At 42.7% G+C, this 21,361-nt stretch overlaps 1 protein-coding gene across 1 annotated transcript in view; it reads right to left on the reverse strand.

Moving 5' to 3' along the window:
- LOC144771975 (suppressor of tumorigenicity 14 protein homolog) overlaps positions 1–21,361 on the reverse strand; it is a 385,346-nt gene that overhangs the window by 217,761 nt on the left and 146,224 nt on the right. The window contains 1 exon segment of the mRNA XM_078656195.1: positions 2,170–2,312. Within this exon segment, the coding sequence (XP_078512321.1) occupies positions 2,170–2,312 (143 nt within the window).

Below are 21,361 nucleotides of genomic sequence, written 5' to 3' on the forward strand. Positions count from 1 at the left end.
TGGCGCGTACCTTGGAAAAATAAAATGGCAATGAAATTATGTATTTCATTGCCATTTTATTTATTCATGGGTGGCTCTCAGCGGGTGGGGGGGGGACGGGAGCGATGCTTTATCCTGGTATTAGGTCACAGATCGAGCAAAAGGGGTTTGGAAAACGCAAGACAATGTCAGCTCAGCAGTCACCATGAATGGAAGACAGCAACGACAATGACCTTAACCTATAGGAGTAGATGTCACAGATACTGCTTCAAAGCAGTAGATGAGAAAAAAAACTACAATTAAACAAAAAGATTCAAACTATTTTAAACATGTTTTCCAATAATAATTTATATTATTTTTGGCAGCAACTTTATGTGAATATTCAAACCAACAACAGATTAATTACCTACATAAGTAAAGGGCTAGGGTAGGGGCGTAACACAGGCCCCTGCAGCCCACGCGGTGCGGGGGGCCCCTAGCTCCAAGGGGCCCCCTCGGCACTGAACTCTGGCCGGGAGAGCTCCTGATTGAGCCCGGAGGGGGCCCCCCTAAGTACCGTGCAGAGAGGCCCCCTCACTTTTCGTTACGCCAGTGGGCTAGAGGCTAGCTCTGCAAAATGGACTATGTTATGTTATGTTATTGAAGCTTGTAACGCGCACGGACACTCTGAGAACTGTCCCGGTGCGGACCTTGAGAGGGGAAGGAGGGCTGGTTAAATAAAAAGGAAAGTTTTCAGTCTTTTTTTTAAAGAGTGGGGTCCTGGATGCTGTGAAGAGCAAATGGAGGCGAATTCCAGGCCAGAGCAGCCCTAAAAGCAAGGGAACTGCCACCCATCCTTTGAAGACGAAAGCGAGGTATGTGGGCTAGGAGCTGAGAGGCTGAACAAAGCTGTCTAGCCGGAGTGTAGAATATTAAACGTTTCCTTAAATAGATTGGACCGGAAGCATGCAGGGCATGATACGCCAGGACCAGGGCTTTGAACTTAACTGGTTCGGCTACTAACTGTCCAAACTTGGATATTCACATACATTTTGCATGATGATATATACAATGATGCACACTCAAAGGTGTGACAATCAAGAGCTGGAGTGAGTGAGTTTCTAGGTGGGTATGTGAAAGAATACCCCATACTAAATGAGGGCAGAAGAATGGAAATGGTTTCTTTCTAAGATATTTTACCTTGTAAACGCAAAAGGTAGGTTTTTTGCCAAATGCTCATTTCCATTGCATCTCCTCATGACAATTAGTACACCTTCTACTATTCTCAATGCAGAACTTTTGCACATCTGTGTATTCAATGGAATCTATGATTGTCATAGATGTCATTGACTCCTAAAAGGGTCATTTATGGGAAACATCCTTTACAACGCAACTTTTACCACGCAGTGCCTTTACGACGCAACTTTTACAACGCAAACCATTACAATGCATTGCGCTGGGGGGTGCTCTAGGATAGGGAATACGTTTAATTTACTATCCAACACCTTCCCTAGTGTCCACGGGGACTGGAGTTAGAATACTAAATTAAACTATTCAATATCCAGCACCCCAAAGCGCTATGCGTTGTAAAGGTTTGCGATGTAAAAACCGCGATGTAATAGCATGCGCTGTAATGTCATACATCCGTCATTTATGAAACCCACACAAGTTACACATTTGCTCAAAATATGAGGTTCATCCCGTCAGAGAAAACCTATGTCTTTTCCCCTGAGCCTAAATGAAGAATGCTATATATTTTATCTTATAATTGTCAATAAACGCAAACATTCTCTTGTAACAAATGTCAACAGGTTCTGGCTTCTGGTGTAGGAACTATTACTTTTTTCTACTCGGGGCATAGTATATGCCTGCTGTTAATGCACTTAACAATTACCTAGTAAATGTAATTCATTCCAGGGTTTTACGTTTTCTTTTTAAGATTTTACTTAGATAACTTGGATACCCAGGGCTTATAAGGTAGCTCTAGAAAGACATGATTATCCTATTCACATGACATATTATGTCACATGAAACCAGGAGTCTCTTTCCTACATTAAATCAGAGCCCACACCCCTTCCACGTTAAATCATGTTGGACTTTGTGGGCTCTTTCTGGATTATACGTCACTTTCCTTGTTACAACAGTGTAATTAATTCACAGTGCATCAAAAACTTCTGGTCGGAGCCAAGTGCCAGGATTTGTGTGACTCACCTATTTTAGGGATGGCTTGAAAGTATGCTTTAAGCATGCTGTTTTCTCTTGTTCTGTCCAGCGAGAATGTCACGAGCATCACATTGCTTGAAGATGTAAGACGCATCATGGGAAGAGTCCAAGACATTGGTGGTCCACACCACCTGAAAGGATTCAAGACCTACTCTCATTGAATTTATCAGAGATCACAAATGCACACTAATGTAAAAAAAGCTGTTCACACACATGCTGAGTACATTCAAAATTAATCCAGTCGTTGCGTACATTTAAGAATTTGAGGTTAAACACCGCATTATTAGAATTTATGGTTCTAGGTCAAATAAAACATATTTGCTACCTTCACAAAGGCAGGTACGTGCATTGTTTTTCATCTCTACACTGATATTAAAAGATTTTAAATAGTATGAAGTAGATAACAGAGGATTTTGAGCTAAAACGTTAAGAGTATGTTTATTTCCTTGTGGTGGTCAGTCATTCCTTATATAAAAAGCAAAAAAGCAGCACCAGTAGTGTTTTGTCTTTGTCTTTGATTTAATACATTTTTTATGCAATTTGCAGTGCTTATTTGCATTTACTTTTTCCTCATCAGACCTAGAACTAGAGAAAGAAAAATATAAAAGAAGGAGGAAGATAAAGACGGAAAACAATGACAAAGGGAGAAAAGAGGGTTGAAAATGAACCAGAAAGAGTGAAATAAAGGGGCAGTGAGTGTATGGTGGTTGAAGGAAAAAGGTATGAGGCGGATTCAACTATGTAGCTTTGATATTTGGCAATCCTGATGGTCGTCAGGGCTGGAAGGAGTTCTCGGAAAATCTTTGGGGACCGGATCTCATTATTTTACATTTGAATCTCTGTAAACAATCCTGATCAATGTTCACCTGGAACTTTCACATTTTTGATACAGCGAGATTTTTTAAATTGTATTGATTACCTAAAACCATTCTAAAAAATGATATGAAAGAAAATTTGATAAAATTCACTAAGATTTCCGTTTCAATACACCAATAATAATATTTCCAAGTAATTCAATTTCACCGAAATATTAATCCTTTTGTACTTTTTATGTTATGAGGTAGCATAAAAAACGGATTACAGTCAGGATGTAGTTCCTAAATATTTACTGTTCCAGCAAATATGAAAATTACGAGAAAGTTAACCAATATACCAAGAAAATAAAAAATGGGCACAAGTTCTGCATTGATGCAATTAAGTTTTATTCCACCCAGAAAGGTGATGGTCCACTTCACACATTGGCACTTTCTCTAACTATCCATCGCATAAGAATTGATGACTTGATTAAAAAAGAAAAATAGGGTGCAATGTTCATTATCTGCGCACATAATATGGTGCACAGAAAAGATTACAAGTCTAACTAATGTTTGTGTTTTTTCCTTCACAGTCTCTACCTGATGCCGTCGACCGCATCCCGCTTTGCGTAGCTCCTACTATCCTCTTTCTGGTCTCAGCAGCCCCTGGGGCAGACTCCCATCCAATCTCAGCGCAGGGATTGGCCTGAGCGGGCATGAAAGACACTCTGCTCAGGTCATGGAGTCTGTGGGGTTTCTCCAGCCCTGCTGGCGAAACCTAAGTGCGCATGTTTGTTTGGGTCGGCCTGAGACGGCCGGCCAAACACATATGCATTCTTAGGGAGTGCTCCTCCCATGACCCGCCCCTCTGTGCATAAGCTGTCTCAGAGCCAGCAAATGAAAAATAAAAAAGATGCTAGAACATCATTTTATTTTACATTTGCTGGCTCTGCGCCAGGCAGTGGGGGGACGTTCCTCCACCATTGCGGAGGAGCCTCCACAGGTACTAACATTGGGAATACTGGTTCCTCAATGGCGATTCTCTCCAAACCGCTATCAGGAAATTGGTATTCCTAATGTATAATACCCTTTTGAGCTTCATTTGTGATTCATAGTGGGTCGCAAATAGACCTAAATCATGAATATTAATTAGGTAGGTCTCAAATTGTGACCCATTAGGGATAGCTGCCACCACAGGGAGTGTGGCCTGCTGAGGTCAGCAGACCACCATGTTTGTGATTGCTTTTTATTAAATCTTTTTATTTTTTAAATGCACCTTCTTCCTCAAAGAAAACAGTATGCATTTAAAAAGTAAAAATGAAACTTTGCAGCTTTGTTTTTAGGTCGAGCTGGTGTAAGCAGCGCGAAGCGCTGCGTCCAGCGAAGCATCTTTTGTGATCCACTTCCTGGGAATGTGAGACAGGGGATGGGCACGCGCAGGTGATTCCCCCATGTGAGCGCGAACGTTCACCCACACGCCGTGCACATCTCCTGTCCTACATTGGCAGCAAGTGGATAACACATACACACAGACACACATGCGCGTGCGCACACACACACGCACACCCACACACACACACACACACTCCCCCGCACCCCACTCACCGGGCAAACGCAGGGCTTACATACACACACAAACGTGCGCGTACACACACACCCTCCCCCCCACTCACCGGGCACACGCGGGGCTTCCCTCACTGGGGGGGCAGGCACCGGCAATATGCCCCGACGCCCCCCTCACCGGGTCTGTCGGACTCCTCTCGTCCCGCGGTGGTGGCGGCTGCACGGGTTGGTAGGCGGTGGGGGCAGGCACCGGCAATGTGCCTCGAGCCCCCTCCGCTTCTCTCCCCAAACTCCTCGCGGCAGCGGTGCAGGCTCAGCAGCAGGCGGGGCTCTCCCTTAGCACAAGAGCCCCGCTGGGTCACAGGCTTGCTCCCTTCTCTTCACAGGAGAGAGGGGTAGGCTCCTGTCTGCTTCCTGTCTGTGCTGGTGGCCCCACCCTCAAGCAGGCAGTCCCGGGCAGTCCCGCCTGGCTTTCCGTGTCTCGCCCGGCACCCGAGCCGCGGCGTGAACTTCTTCAGCTCTGGTTGCATGATGATAGCATCCCTGTGCATTTCCTGTCAGTGTAAGCGATTATCAGACCGGGTAATTAAACAACATAAAATGTAACTTTTTTTTATTTTTTATTTTTATTTAAGATGGTCAAGCTCTGATATTCGGAAATGTACCAGAAACACCTGCCACAATTTGCTTAGAATAGATAAGCCATGGGCACAAGCCATTACTGTCTTGGTTTTATTGAATGAGAAACTGGCGTTTAATTGAGAAGAGCAGCTTGCAATATGGAAGGGAAGGCTAGCTAATCAGCGCCTAATACGGTCCCAAAATGATTGCGAATGACGTTTCCATTGATTTAGCCTTGAATGTACGGCCAGCTGGGGGGAGGGTGAAGGGGGTGTCCGTGCCCACAGTGATGCTGAGTCGAGCATCCTAGGCTCCCATCACTCCTTGTTACACTTCTAAAGGCACAATCGAAGCACGGCACATGATGCAGTGTATGTCAATGCATGGTGCCACCAGGTATTATTATGGATGCCATATGTTGTCAGAAAATTGTAACTGTAATTGTACACTCTATTTATATAGCGCTTACTGCCCCTGACGAGGTGTCAAAGCGCTTAGGGGTGAGTAGCATTCCACTCCAGAACCCAAGGTTAGAACTCCCCTCTTGGCTTCGAGATCAGTTCATGATACAAACTGCTGTGCAGTGTCAACGGCTTGCAGTGCTCTGCGAGGAGTCCAATCATGAGTGCTCAATGCAGCATCGTTCATCGCCGTTCCCACTCCTGATAGGTAAGTGACATTATCCAAACTGTACTGGCCTTTCAGAGGCAATAGCCCACCACAAAAACGATCTTTCATTATCCGATATGCCTGGGCAAAGTCAGTCGCATATCCGAGATGCTTCGGATGTGACGGACACTGCTCCAGTCCTACAACTTTCAGGAGATGTTGGCTTCTTGTAAAATATAGCTTGTTTTAAACTCCTGTGAGCAGAAAGGCACATACCGCCCTGTTGGCCTCCTTTCGGGGTTCCCAAGTTTATTATTCAAAATATAGTGGTGTGAAATGTAGGCCCGACTGCTAGTATAAAACTGCTTCTGTGCATTGTATACAGGAGCAATGTTTTGGAGAGTACAAGGCTTGTCCGAGGATGTTGCTTTCAGGGATTAAGTGAAGTTTTGCATCACGGAGAGGGGCAGATTGTGCATTTTATACAATGTAAGGCGCTAATGTTGCCACTGTGATAGAATTTCCACTTAGCCTTTCTTCATTCCAAGACATAAAATACACAATATCGCTTGTTTCACGTGCAGCTGCCTCATAAAAAGCTGAAAGAGGCACTTTTACTTTGGTGTGTCTGCTGAATTCTCTTTGCTGATAGTCACGGTTTTTCTGTCCGTACCCTGCCACTTTAATGCGGGTTTCTTCTTCAAGGGATGGCTTTGTATTCTCCTAGCTTCCGAGGGATTCTCTTCTCAATTTAAAGTGTTTGGCTTTGCATACAATCTTGTTAATTTTGAGTGGTTGGATGATGTAATTCTAGAAATGATTGAATGTTGTGTCTCATACTTTGTAGGTCATTTTGACCGAAATAAAGTCTTTTTGAACGTAAACTATATTAAATACTTACAAATATATATAAATACATGCACCAACTGCCTGTCAGCACCTCCGTCTACATCACCTGCCTGTCAGCCCCTCTGTCTGCACCACCTGCCTGTCAGCCCCTCTGTCTGCACCACCTGCCTGTCAGCCCCTCTGTCTGCTCCACCTGCCTGTCAGCCCCTCTGACTGCTCCACCTGCCTGTCAGCCCCTCTGTCTGCTCCACCTGCCTGTCAGCCCCTCTGTCTGCATCTCCTGCCTGTCAGCACCCCTGTCCGCATCACCTGCCTGTCAATCCCTCTGTCTGCTCCACCTGCCTGTCAGCCCCTCTGTCAGCCCCTCCCCTCACCAGCATAGCATAAGAAAACATAGCATAGCAAAACACTGCAAAACATAACATAGCTTAACAAAACACAACAAAACATAGCATAGCAAAACAAAACATATAATAGCATAGCAAAACATAGCATACCATACACAACAAAGCATAGCATAGCATAGCATAACAAAACATAGCATAGCAAAACAAAGCATAGCTTAATAATAAAACACAACAAAACATAGCATAGCATAACAAAACATAGCATAGCATAACAAAGTATAGCATAGCAAAACATAGCGTGGCATAACAAAACATAGCATAGCATAACAAAACACAGGATAGCATAGCATAACAAATCGAAGCATAGGATAGCAAAACATAGCATAGCATAACAAAACAAAACATAGGATAGCAAAACAAAACCTAGCATAGCATACAGCATCACTCATCTGTGTGTATCTCCAACTCTTCCTCTCTATCACTCACTCTCTTCACTCATCTCCCTGTGTCTTCATCATATAAAATCCACTTTGTATCTCTCATCACTCATTCTCTATCACTCACTCTTCTCTGTGTTTGTCTCCATCATACAATATCCTTGTGGTCTCTCTCTCCCCATCACTCTCCTCCCTGTGTGTCTCCATCAGATTATCTTCTTCAAGTCTCTCTCCATCTCTTCCTTTCATCACTCACTCTCGGTGTGTCTCCATCACATAATATTGTTGGTGTCTCTCCTTTCATCACTCCCTCACGTTACTCAGTCTCCTCCCTGCGTGTCTCCAGACATTCTTCCCTGTGTCTGTCTCCATCACTACCTCTCTATCACTCACTCTCCTCCCTATGTCTCCATCACATAATATCATCTTTGTCTCGCTCATCACTCATTCTCTATCACTCACTCTCCTCTGTGTGTCTCCATCACACAATATCCTCACTGTCTCCATCACTCATTCTTTATCACTCACTCTCCTTTGTGTGTGTCTCCATCATATAATATTGCCCTTATCTCTGTTCATCACTCCCTCTCTTCACTCAGTCTCCACCCTGTGTCTCCATCATATAATATCCTCTGTCTCCCTGATCACTCATTCCCTATCACTCACTCTCCTCCCTGTATGTCTCCATCATACAAGATGCACATTGTCTCTTTCCCTCCATCACTCTTTTGATCTATCACTCACTCTCCTCTCTGCCTGACACCATCAGACAATCTCCTCTGTGTCTGTCTCCATCACTTCCTCTCTATCACTCACTCTCGTCACTCACTCTCCTCCCTGAATCTCCATAATATAATATCCTCTTTGTTGCTCTCATCACTCATTCTCAATCACTCACTCACTCTTCTCTCTATGAGTCTCCATTAGATGATGCCCTTTGAGTCTCTCCATCACTTCCTCTCTATCACTCACTCTCCTGTGTGTCTCCATCACAAAATATCGTTGCTGTCTCTCTCAATCAATCATTATCTATCACTCACTCTCCTCTGTGCGTGTCTCCATTAGACAATATAGTCATTGTCTCACTTTATCACTCTCCTCCCTGTGTCTCCATCACATATTATCTTCTTTGTCTTTCTCATCGCTCACTCTTTATCTCTCACTCTCCTCCCTGTGTGTCTTCATCAGATCATCTCCTTCGAGTTTCTCCATCACTTCCTTTTCATCACTCACTCACTCTCTTCCCTGTTTCTTGCTTTGTCGTTTCCTTCCCCTTTTATCTTTATCTCTCGCACTCTTTCCTTCCGTTCTCGACCACACAAAGGTCTCTTCTCATCACTTATGTCTACTCCTGCTCCATCATTCTCTTTCTCTGTTGCTGCCTCTCTCTGTTCATCACTCCCTCTAGTCCGTCTCCTCTACCCACCCTGTACTCGTCTTTTTCTCGATCACTTCCTCTCACACTCCCTGTTTGTCTCCATGCATCCCTCTCCGTCTCGCTTTCTGAGTTCCTCACTTCACCTTGTTCTCTCCCCATCCCAATTCTTCGGTGCCCTCGCTCCTGCAGTCTTTTATGTCATTCCCTCTATCTGTAGTCTTATTCCCCCATCTCTTGCTTCCTCCTGTACACTCTCTCATCAGCGCCATATCTTGTATTTGTTTCTCCTTTACCCGCTCTCAGGTCTCGACCTTTATTTCTCTCTCTGTCCTACAAAACTCTCTTCATTTTCTCTGCACATCTTTCCTAAGTATCTAATTTTATTCTCTCTCCCCCGATCTCCTTCTTCGGCGCCTCGTCAGGGGTAGTAAATACAATTACAGTGACTTCTGTAATGGGCGGCCGCTCCCTCTGTGTCACTCTCTGCGTTGTTGTTTCCTCTCCACCTCTCTATCCTCGCCTCTCTTTCCTTTCTCGTTCTACATCAATCAACTCCTTCATGCTCTTCGGGACCTCTCTTACCTGCCTTCTGTTCATTGATCACCCTCCCCAGTCTGTCTCTTTCACCATCACATCCTCTCCCCTCTCAGACTTTCCCATCCTTTTCTGCCCCTCCAAGGCTTCACCCCCGGCCTGTCTATGCCTCAATCCTCTCCACCCGACTCATTTCAGGACGTGTCCACCAGCTCTACCCTCCTCGCAGCCCCCGCTCGAGCTTTCGGACAAGAGTACTGTGCTGAGGGGACCCCCTGCAGCTCGGGGCCCGAGCTGCAGGGGGTCCTGCAGCTTTGTTTCAGTGTGGCTAAACACTGTATGTATTGTCTTCATGTTTTGTGACACCTATTATACTGTCACAAATGTTTTGCTGTACGCCAGTTTCTGTTTCAGACTTGTAAATTAACTTCGAGAGCTGGCAAATTACCCATAGGCATCCAATCCATGGGAATAACCATTGATACATGTGTTTGTCATTGTCACCATGTTTACTGTTTTGCTTGATATATTTTAGTCACCTTTTAAAATATTTCGAGAATAGAATAAAAAGAGATATTGTTCTAACTTTGACTGGTACATTAAGTTGTCCCTTGAACAGCAGTGGCGTCACTAGGGTTGGTGTCACCCGGTGTCACCCCCTCATGACTTACCGCATGGACCTCCTCCGCTCCGAGTCTGCCAGTGGACACAGATGGCAAATGACGGGACCATACAGAATCCTTAGTAACGTTTGTAAATTTAGTTCCTATATTTACAAAGGCCATAGAAGAAACATTTAATTCAACAAGGTAGCAATGTAATTAATCATTTCCACTAATGTAAAAGTCGCTTTATTTTTTCACCTTTTGAGAATGAAGGCGTTAGTTCAGCTCTATTAGAATTCACACTTGTTCCCAGCATGCCTTACGCATGTGTAGTGGCAGCAAGCATTTAACTGACTGAACAAACTAATGGTCATTCACAATAGAATAGATTTTTGCAACATGTCCAAAACAATATTACTGCTTAAATAAATGTCCCAGCAGTGAGAAAACACCACCATATCTGACGGGGTTGCAGTATATACATATATATATATATATGTTCATATTGTTTCTCTTTACTTCGGCATGTGATGAAATCACAGAACCATATTTTCATCTCGTGATTGACTGTCTCTTTCACTTTAAAATCTGGTTCCTCTCTTCTCTTTGTGGGCACTTGAAAGGCGCAGCATGAATGCTCTATTTTCTAACTGGTAACTCCATAACGCCGATTTTACCTCCAACAGACCAGAAACCCAAAAGAGAAATGGCACAGCCAGTGTACCCAGAGAAGCAGGGTCCCAACCAAGGGAATGACCAAAATAACAAATCACAAGTCAGCAGAAACACAAATCCACAGCCAAAAGCACAGGGACATAAAAGCTGCCACTGCCAGGATGGACAATACGGCAACAGGATGAAGACCAGCCAGCAAAGCAGGCATATTTCAGCCAAAGCAGTTCACTTCATAGTATACGTATGAAGTGAACTAACTGTGAAGTGAACCACCTGCAAGTGAAGTGACGAGTTCAAGGAAAGGCCTGGCCTGCTCCCTGCCTTGAGCAATGAATCATGCAGCTGGCCGTGTGCAACTGCAAGCACAATGCACCGCCCGGGTCAGGACTAGCCTAGGAGGCTGGAAGGGCGGGGCCGGACAGGGTCTTCTATTTATTTATGCATTTTTATATAGCGCAGACTTTACCCAAAGGCGTCAGAGCGCTTCACAATAGGAACAGTAATGAAACATGAGGAGAAAATTACAGGTGAACACATTACAAAAGCAAACGTTATGTTACAAGAGGCAAAAGTAACCATGAAACCGCTGGGTAAAAGTGCGCTGAACAAATATTTTTAAATTCAAAATTCAATTCAAAAGTGACAATTGTGAGCAAACAAAATACATCAGGTTGCAAACGGTGCATTACAGGAGAAAAAAGTGACATGTGTGCAGGTTACAAGTGCTTAAAAGATAAACTATGACTGAAGGCAGGTTTTGAACTTTCCAATCCCTGAATGTAAGAGCTTCACATCCACTGTCTGAATGCCAGATGCATTATCTACACGAGTAATTAAACTAATAGCAGTGTATAAAAGCAATTACTAATGCGTCTTTATTACTAAAGGAACACTTTAGTGAAAAATTTTAATAATGAAATACTGAGCAAAACGCACTGTTTCTAAACTTATACCTTGCAGTTAGCATGCAATTCCTTAAAGATGGTTCATAATTCATTAAGGTATATTACAAGGATGGTAACCTGGGACCTATCTCACTCAAGAATGTCTGCAATGAAAGCAGTAACTGGCTGAGCTTCCTACGTAAAATACAAATCTGTGACCTGCATGGTGCATGCTTCACTTTGCAGCTGGGACATTAACTCTTTATACTTTGTATGAGTCAGACCTGTAACTAGACTGCACACAGATCTCGCCAGCAAGTGTATTCACCACCAAAGTTATCTTACAGCTACAATGCTTTGGAATTTGTTGGGTACACAAAGATCTCTGCACCAGGTGTCTAATCCCAATAAACTATTTTAAAGTGAAGTCTGCTCGAGAGACAACAAAGTACAATTAGAAGAGGTATAATACTGCAATATATGGTAGACACGCAAGCACAAGAACAAACGTTACGTAGGCAATGGTGGCACTTGTGCAAGTATCAAAAAGCAAACAAAATGCCATTACCGCAGTCCCCAGGCCTATCGTGACTGCCCAAGGAAGGAAGAAAGCTTTAGCCTGCTGCACTAGACCGCCCGAAGAGGGCCGTGTTTTCGTTTGTGTGAATGTGCGCCCAAGAAAAAAGCATTGTTTGAACTGAATCTGACTCATTTGTGTGCCACTGCACTGCCACATTTTTAACTTAGTTCATGATTCATATTAATTTATAAATAAATGATTATGATATCTCTCTCACCGACTGCCTCCGAGTCTGGACCCGGCAGCAAGAAGAAGTCAGTGAGTCCCAAATTTGAAGGGGAGACCACGACGGCGCTCCCGATATCAAAGAACACAGAAGATGGTGGTGTGATGTTGTCGGTATTAATTCTTTATTCTAGTAGCAAGACGCACGCACTCCCCTGCGCTGCCATCGGTCTCCTCGCCTCCCTGGCGGGTGCGTAACCACCGTGACGCATCAGAGCAGGAGCGCACAGCGCGCAGGGGCTGTCCCAGGGCCATCATTGGTAGTGCTAAAGATTGTCGGCCCTGGGACCCACAAACTGCTGGGTACGCCGCGCATCCGCATTGCACCAGTGACCAGCATCATCACATGCATCTGGTGCGTGCGTGGCGACGTGCTGCTGCAGTGAGTGCACAGACTCACTACACTGACTGCAGTAGTAGCAGTATTTTAATTTTTTGTAAGCAGGTGCGCAACTGCGCACAGCGCACCGTGGTGGCGTGCGCAGCGCTTGCACTAAGGCAGCACTAGTGGCCAGCTAACTAACTAGATTGGTGTCACCCCAGATGGGGTGACACCCGGTGCGGTCCGCACCCCCCGCACCCCCCTAGTGACGCCACTGTTGAACAGTTCTCTGATTTAGGTCTGGTTTATTAATTCTTGACCATACTGTTGCCTAGCGATTCTTCACTGTCAATTGCATATTCCCTGTCCTAGGAGCGTCCATTGGTTACAGGGGGTCCTTAATATTTGCACTAAAAATAGGTTTTTCCTATTTCATCTTTTCCTTGAAACTGAAGGTATGCTGGGGCTGCTGTAGTCAGGTAGGATTAATTTCTTGAGCAGTCACATAAATAGCAAAGGTGGATTAAAGCACTAGGGCTCCAGAATTGATGATGAAAAACATTGAATCAGTCTGGGTATGTCTGGTGATTCATAGGGACACTGCTAGCAATGTAGGGGACAGTAGGTGTGTATGGCCAAATAAGTTGTCCTCTTTGGAAAACTGGGATGAACTTGTACTGATCTACACCACATCTTCCCTTTTTTTACATAGCCCTTAAACTGAGGATCTCTGCTTTTACTAATAGAGGCCTCTTGATAACCACCTGAAATATATTTAGTAAGCGGCTAAAGTCCTTGGAAGTGGAGAAAATGAACATGCTGAGCTGACTCGGCAGTTAAGCACCTTGTAATCTCCACCTCCTTGTTCTATTGATCCGGCTTCATCACTGACTCAGTTATTATTCAACTGTGTGTGATTTTTCTTCCTGACAGTCGGGAATCTCTCTCATGCTGGCTTTGTTTTGACTTCTGTTTATTCTGCCTGTATGACTCCTTCAGCGAGAGGCAGAATGCAACCTTTGGTTGTCGGTCAATTTGCGCTGTTGTGGAGCTTTCCTGTAGCTATATGAGATAGAGCTCACTCTGCCTGGCCAGGGTTTGCCACACTCAACATTTCTGACCTGCATCACTCTTCTTTGTTCCCACATTTCTCCTTGGGTACAAATATATGTGCGACTGTGTTTGTCTACACAAGTGAACAGACACTGGATTGAGGCCCATACGATTCCCTGTGTATTATCCTTACCATCACAAAAACTTCTCACTAAAAATGATGTTTTCAAAAGTAAGCATCTTGGTAACTTGACTAGGATGTTTATCTCAACCATATTTTGTTGCTATACTGTTGACTTTCATTCATCAGTGACACCTAATTTCCAAAAATTATACATTCCTTGCAGTCACAAAAAAAAACAATAAGAAAAATGGGAAAATTTGACATCATGCAAGCTCAATTTACTCTCCCAAGAGCAACAGTCTTAAAAAACTGCGGGGCATATTAGCAATAGACGGCGATAAATATTGCAAAGCATGTTTTTTTATTTATCGCTGGAATTTATCGCCCGGTTAGCGCGTTATTAACAATGCGTATCACTGAGGCGATAAGAATTCCAGCGATAGTGGGAATATCACTGTTTTACATGGAACAGCGCTGGTTTTCCAGCGATGTTCCATGGAAAAAGCGATAAGGTTGATGATAGGGCCCTTTGGTCTTAGCCCCACAATCCACCTCCCATGTCAGGTATGCCTTAGTCAGGAATTTTTGAAAATAAAGGATGGTTGGGCCCGTATGGGAAAGAGGGTAGGTTGGGCCACTGAATACTGCAAAAAAGGGGGATTTTACCTATGCCTCTGATATTATTTCAAACAATTAATGCATGAACAAGAATAAACAAAACTTTATTGGTTTATCCTGACACTTTATTTATGTCATTTTGTTTTTTAATTAATTGATAGTCTTAATTTATGGTTTGCCAGAGAAAGAACATCATCAACTGAACGGTTTGCCATACAATTGCAAATTCGTGAATCACAAAACATAAATCTTACAGTGAAACACACAAAAACATGTGTAAATTTATCCAAATATGAAACAAATATGGTGACAATTTATACACACAATAATATACAGTTGCCAAGGGACAATAAGAAAAACAAACAATTATATATTTAATTCCCAGGGGATGAGAATTTTTTTTTGTAAAAAACCCCAAAGGCCTGATCAAGTATCACATTTAGTCTTTTCTATTTACTCAAAAAATGTTCGACCATGGGTGCATATAAAACTTTTTTCTTTATTCTCGAGCGGTGCTCTGTAATCCTAACATTGATGGATTGGCAAGTTTTGCCGATGTATACTCTGTTGCATGGACACACCACAGCATAGACCACATTCTTGGTCTTACAATTTGTAAACATATCATGTTTTCATTTGACCCCGTCATGGTCAAACACATTCCCTTCAAGTGTCGATGAACAAGACACGCAATTACCACATTTGTGGTGACTCTGTTGCAGCGCGACACCCGCAGTACTGACGATATTCTAAAGGTCAGCGCAACCTTGGCTATGCAAAAGGTATGCCGCATCTTTTGATGTCAATTTATGTTGAATTAATCTGTAATGGATTGAGGAACGATTGCTAAAAATTCTTCCTCGATTTTTTATCATAAACAGTTCCCCACGGAAACGACTTATTCTGCCCTGATGAGAGTCCTGTGATTCATACAGCGGGACTTGAAACGCGTCGGCAACGGCATTCATCCGTTAATAACGTTAATGGCATTTGTTTGCCACAAAACATTCACTCCCTGATCCAATAGAAAAGACTAAATGTGATACTTGATCAGGCCTTTGGGGTTTTTTACAAAAAGTTTTTCTCATCCCCTGGGAATTGAATATATAATTGTTTGTTTTTCTTATTGTCCCTTGGCAACTGTATATTAATGTGTGTATAAATTTTCACCATATTTGTTTCGTATTTTGATTGATTCACACATGTTTTTGTGTGTTTCACTATAAGATTTTTTTTGTGATTCACGAATTTGCAATTGTATGGCAAAACGTTCAGTTGATGATGTTCTTTCTCTGGCAAACCATAAATTAGGAGTATCAATTAATTAAAAAACAAAATGACATAAATAAAGTGTCAGGATAAACCAATAAAGTTTTGTTTATCCTTGTTCATGCATTAATTGTTAGTCAGGAATTTAACAGACGTTAAATTCCTGAGTTAAGGCATAGTTAGCACAATTTCAAATATCGCTACCCCTCGTTGATAATATCGCGAAGCTGAGTTAGCGATATTTTCCCATGGAGTTTAGTCAGGCACGCCTCCTTTGCATCTCATTAACGATGCGACGCGAGGCGTGCTGACAATGAGCGCAAAGGCAAGGAAACACAAGCTAGCATGTCCTTGTTAATAAAGCGATAACATTATCGCTGCTTTTTCGCCCGAAAACGGACGCTAAAGCGGCGATAATGTTATCGCCAGCCCTTGATAATGTGGCCCTGAATTTGTATCTCAAGTCACTCCTGCCCTAGCACAAGCTTGACCCCAAGTAATCCAGAGAACATGGTGGACTCTTTCAAGACTTCACAAAATAGGCCTGCTAATTTCTCACTCCTGCTCGTACTACTAAGAAAGGAAGAATGGTCTACCTCACTTAACATTCACATTTATGCATCCCTTCTGGTTGGAAATTTCACAGATTGTCCATGAGGTGCTCTGAGCTAGAATTAACCTCAGTCCTATAGTGGCTTGTCTAGATGTCCACACCAGTCACCATCTGCTCAAACTAGAAAGTACACACATTTCCCTCATAGATTCACTCCTCGCCATAAGTCCTAACACCAGCCTATCTACTTGGAAAATGCTAGTGAAGAACTATCCAGAATCATGCACTGATGTCCTTAGACTACAAGTTAAGAAGGCTTGAGAACTGTTATGGGGTGAATGTTTGAAAGTGGTCAAAAATAATAGTAATAGTGAGATAGGCTTATTGGACTTGGTCTAAGAATGCTTACGTGGAGACTCTGGTTCAAAATGTGGAATAGTGTTACACTAAAAAGGTGGGAGTTGAAGGGACGTGTGCAAGCTAAGATCAAAGATTGAAGAGGACATCGAAGATCTGAAGTATTAAGTCATTGATGGGGATGACACTAGAACACCTGCTGATGTTACATATATTTTTCTAATGTGGCTACTGATAATATGAAACACAAGTGTGCCTGCTTAACTACCTCTAAAACAGAATCCACATGCCTTGTGAAGGGTCTATCTTATTCCAACATTTGGGATGTATTATATTCAGAATGTAGTGTTGTTGACAGTGATTAACAGGCTTCTTTATTGGTATCTTAAAATGATGCTACATCAAAACTTAGAATTCTCTACAAAAGAAGTCTGCATCTTGTTTTACTGTTGACAAGTGGAAGCTACAAAGGATAGGTGACATTTAACTTCTGCTAATTATTCTGGCCATCCCTATGTAAGGTAACATGTGAAGAAAAACCGGATAGTTTGTGATCTAAAGATACTGTGAATTTGCTGTACAAGCAATATTGTGTGGAGATTTTAGGAAAACATAGACGCAGCATACAATTAGTTTGAGGCACATGACGTTTAGTTGAGATTAATCAAATTCAGTAATGGTGCTCACACAGCCCATGAAGCAAAGCAATTGAGTGTCTCATTACTATCCGAGGAGAGCACGCAGCCTGTCACAGTGCAAGAGCATGCATGTTCCAGAGATTGATCTGTGCCGTATCGCCACGTGACCATGGGTACAAATTGAGCACATGAAAATGAGCACTCAAGCGTCTTGCCTACTACTGAGGAGATCGCGCAGCCAGTTTATCCATCACATGAAGCCTACTGCAAAACTGCTGCTCTGCTACGGGAGAGCATTACCTTTGTATGCAGCTCTGGCACAAAGTGTAGAAACTGAAGAGTGGTCCCTGGACATGTCGCTCCCATGCTCCCTCGAAACTCAGATGCACATGAAGCACAGTGTTTGAATGATGTCACTTCCTGCCAAGCTCAATCTAATTGTGAATAAAAATAGAAAAAAAGACTATTGGGCTGATATACTTTGTACAAGGGAGCATATTTAATGAATAAAAGTAGGGATTTATATTTCTGTGACATTTATAATTTTAATGTGGATAAATAAAAGGACAAAAAAGTTTTAAAGCACTGCATGAAAACAAGAAGTGAAACTAGAAGATTGCGTAGTGTCTGAGACAATCGTGATTATGTTGTTTATTTTAGTTACTTAAGTTGAGCCAATACTGGGCAATGATAGCAACTTTAGTAATTTATTGTATGAGGGTTGGACAGCAGTGTAAAAGGTGTAGGGGTTATAGTTTGTGTTGCTTGTAAGGATCAAGGAGTCTGAATCTAATCTAATCTATTGACCTAGTAACACTTCTTTGTAGACCCCTAAATCAAACGAAGCAGCATCATAACAAAATCAGTGGAAGCCCCTCATACAGTTTCACAAAGCCCTGGTGTGGGAAGATTGGAGGCAGGCTTTTGAGACATACTGAGACATATTGGATGGTGATTTCTTTGTTACTAAAAGGAAGGTGGCAATGTTGACGAATAACCTCGGAGGTAAAGGGAGAAGGATTTTGAAACCAATGCCTATACCTGTTAGAACAAGCATTTGCAATGCAATAGGTCTCGCATTTATGTGAGTTTGAGCTATTAGCATAGTAAATGACAATGCCTTTTATTTATGTTTTGGTTTTATAACATAAATAATAGGCATTGTCATTTACAATGTTAAAAGCGTAAACTCTCGCAAATGCGAGACCTATCGCATTCCAAATCCTTGTCTTTCTAGAAAGCAGAGCTTTTTATTATTATTATATTACCCAATCCTGGGACTTGTGAGAAAGTGCCCATTCTCAATCTTCTTTGAAAGCCAAACAAGCAAATATTAGATTTAAACGAGGAAAGGTGGTATAACAGACATAATATACTTTAGAGCACAGCAGCTGGGAATTGGAGTAACCCACACCGGTGACAAACCACGGGAAGAAGGCACGTGTTGGTGAAAGTGCTTGGAAGTTGCCTTGTTTGTTTTTAAACACACCAGCTTTTCAGCCTCTCCCCTCAAAGACATTTTAGCTGTGTGGCACCAACCAGGACGGTGGTGCCCCCAGCTGCAGGTGACCAGAGCATGCCACCTTCCACAGTAAGTTGCCTATTTCTAATTCAGCTCGTGGTGGTTAGAGGTTTAGGTCTGCTTCAGAATACACTGGAAGTGCCAGTGTTGTCATACTAAAAGGATACGGGGTGTTTCAGTTGTACATAGTAGTCCGTGGTTGTGGCTGACTCAAGGTGAGGTTTGTAAAAGCAAGCAAGTCACTGATAACAATCTTTGAATTAGCGCTTCTTTAACTTTCCCCCTACAGTGTGTTTGTTGTTCAGTGCGCTATCATGTTGCACGTTGTTATCGGCACCAAATATCATGAGCAGGTATCATACTGATGTAAAATGGTGTTGTTCTGAGCACAGAAAACACCGCTCGTGAAGTTATCACCTCTCCGTGCAGCGCCAAGTAAAGTGATGCGACAGTCTGCCGGCTGCAAAGATGTTTCATAAGAAACAGTGGTAGAGATACGAATGATGCGATTTACAGTTTGACAAAGTTTGGTACAAAAATTTGAAGTTTCATTGTTCTCAGCTTTCAGGACAAGCTAGTGTACACATCTCACTGAATGAAAAGATAAATCGAAATGGGCGAGCTCCCCTGACCCGCAATTGTCCAGGAAACAAAATAGAATTTTCACTGCACCAAAATCCTCCTCTGCCTAATTAGGGACTAGCTCAGAAGTAACTGATCATTAAGCAAGCCTGGTTAAAGGGTTCTCCTCTGTGCTTGTCCTCCGCAAGCTGGGAGCCCTCGTGTGGGCCCCCAGCCTCATCTCCTCAGCCAGGGCATGTCCCTGGTCCCGTGGAAGCCCATGGTGAAGTCCTGGAAGGTGATAGCCCCGTCGCTGTCGGCACTGAGCCGGAACACCTCGCTCGGCAAGACCTACGCCATTGACTGGGCTCAATAAACAACGAGTCAAAACGAAACCTAAGAGCCGCGCGCATGAGCTTCTACCGTAGACAGCTCACGTCGCGCGGCTCTTAGGTTTCGTTTTCCAAAGCGCATGGCAGAGTCGCGCTCGCACACATGTGCGCTCACGAGGTCAAATCCGAGATGTAAAATGTGCGTGTCAGACTTCTGTCCACATATATAGTATACTAAAGTATACAAGAGGTCCTTTCGCTACACTCGACCTAAAAAGCATTAAGAATGGCAATGCTTCTGACACTGAGGATACATTGGATGACGAATACAAGGGGTTGTGAGAGCAGAAAAGGAGAATTTTGTAAAGAAACGAAACACTGTCATAGAGAGACAATAATTTATTTTATGGAGTACGTTGCTGTTCTCAGAACATTGGCTGTGATATTCAAATTTTACGACTTGCATGAGAAGATCAGAAGGGAACCACCTGATTAATAAGAATGAATAATATAAAAATGTAGAAAAATTGCTAAGTTTGAAAGAACTTCTATAGAAAAGACAATAAAAGCTACAACATGATTGGTAATACAGCTTGATATTTGGCAGATTAACACTAAGGGCCTGATTTAGATTTCGGTGGACTGGTTACTCCATCACAACTGTGACGTATATCCCGTCCGACAAAATAAAAATCCCATATGTCATAATGGGATTTATATTACTGCAGACGGGATATCCGTCACCGATGTGATGGAGTAACCCGTCTGCTGAAATCTAAATCAAGCCCTAAGTGTGTCATTGAGAATGTAGATGTTGTACAATAGACGTATACCTTGATAAATAGAGATAATTTTACCAAACTGAGTAAGGTGGACTTTCTAAGTGCTGCTATCAATTCTGAGTGGTATTGTGATGGAAAGTTACTCAGTGTGAGATGGAGGTATTGTACAAACATTGATGTACAACAAGTAAGGGCAGTGTTGGGGAAGAGGGCAAACCTCTTCTAGAGTAAATGGAGCAGCAGCATTTATGAATTGCCCTCAACCCTAATCACCTAGAAGAGGTGTTGGTAACTGTAGATTTGTGACTCAGAAAAGTAGGTAAGAGATTTTTGCAAAGGTACTTTGAAAGAGTTGAGGTTTTTAAAAAAATTCAACCACTTAAATACAGCACCAAGTTCAGCCTGCACCTAGTTAGAAATGTTCCTTTAGCCTTATAGAATTTACAGAGGGAGGAGGTGGATAGATTGTTTGACAAGAAAGTTAAAGAGTCTATCATATAATCTGAGTGGTAAAGTCGCATGGTCATAGCACGCAAACTGACTGGAAGGATAAGAATGTGTATCAACTTAAAAGACATGAATGAATGCATATGGGTGGACCACCATCCACTTCCCAATATCAACAAGATACTGGCTACAATGAGCAATGCCAGGGTTTTCTCGTCTAAGAGTTTGTTGAATGCTTACCACTAGGTCATGCTTAATCTAAAGTCAAGACAACTGACATCTTTTATTACACTCTATGGTGCCTATCAGTCCATATGAATGCCATTTGGCTTAACAATAATATCTGCAGTTTTTAAAAGTATTATATAGTGTCCCTTGGGAAAACTAGAATAGCTGAAACTTTTCCCAAAAAATGTTTTAGTTGGGGAATCTAATAAAGAGAAAGCTGATAGTGTTTAGAGGAGGGTTCAGGTATTCTAGGGGATACAGGTCTTACTGTGG

This window comes from Lissotriton helveticus, chromosome 8 (assembly GCF_964261635.1).
Source record: "Lissotriton helveticus chromosome 8, aLisHel1.1, whole genome shotgun sequence".
Classification (NCBI taxonomy): Eukaryota; Metazoa; Chordata; class Amphibia; order Caudata; family Salamandridae; genus Lissotriton; species Lissotriton helveticus.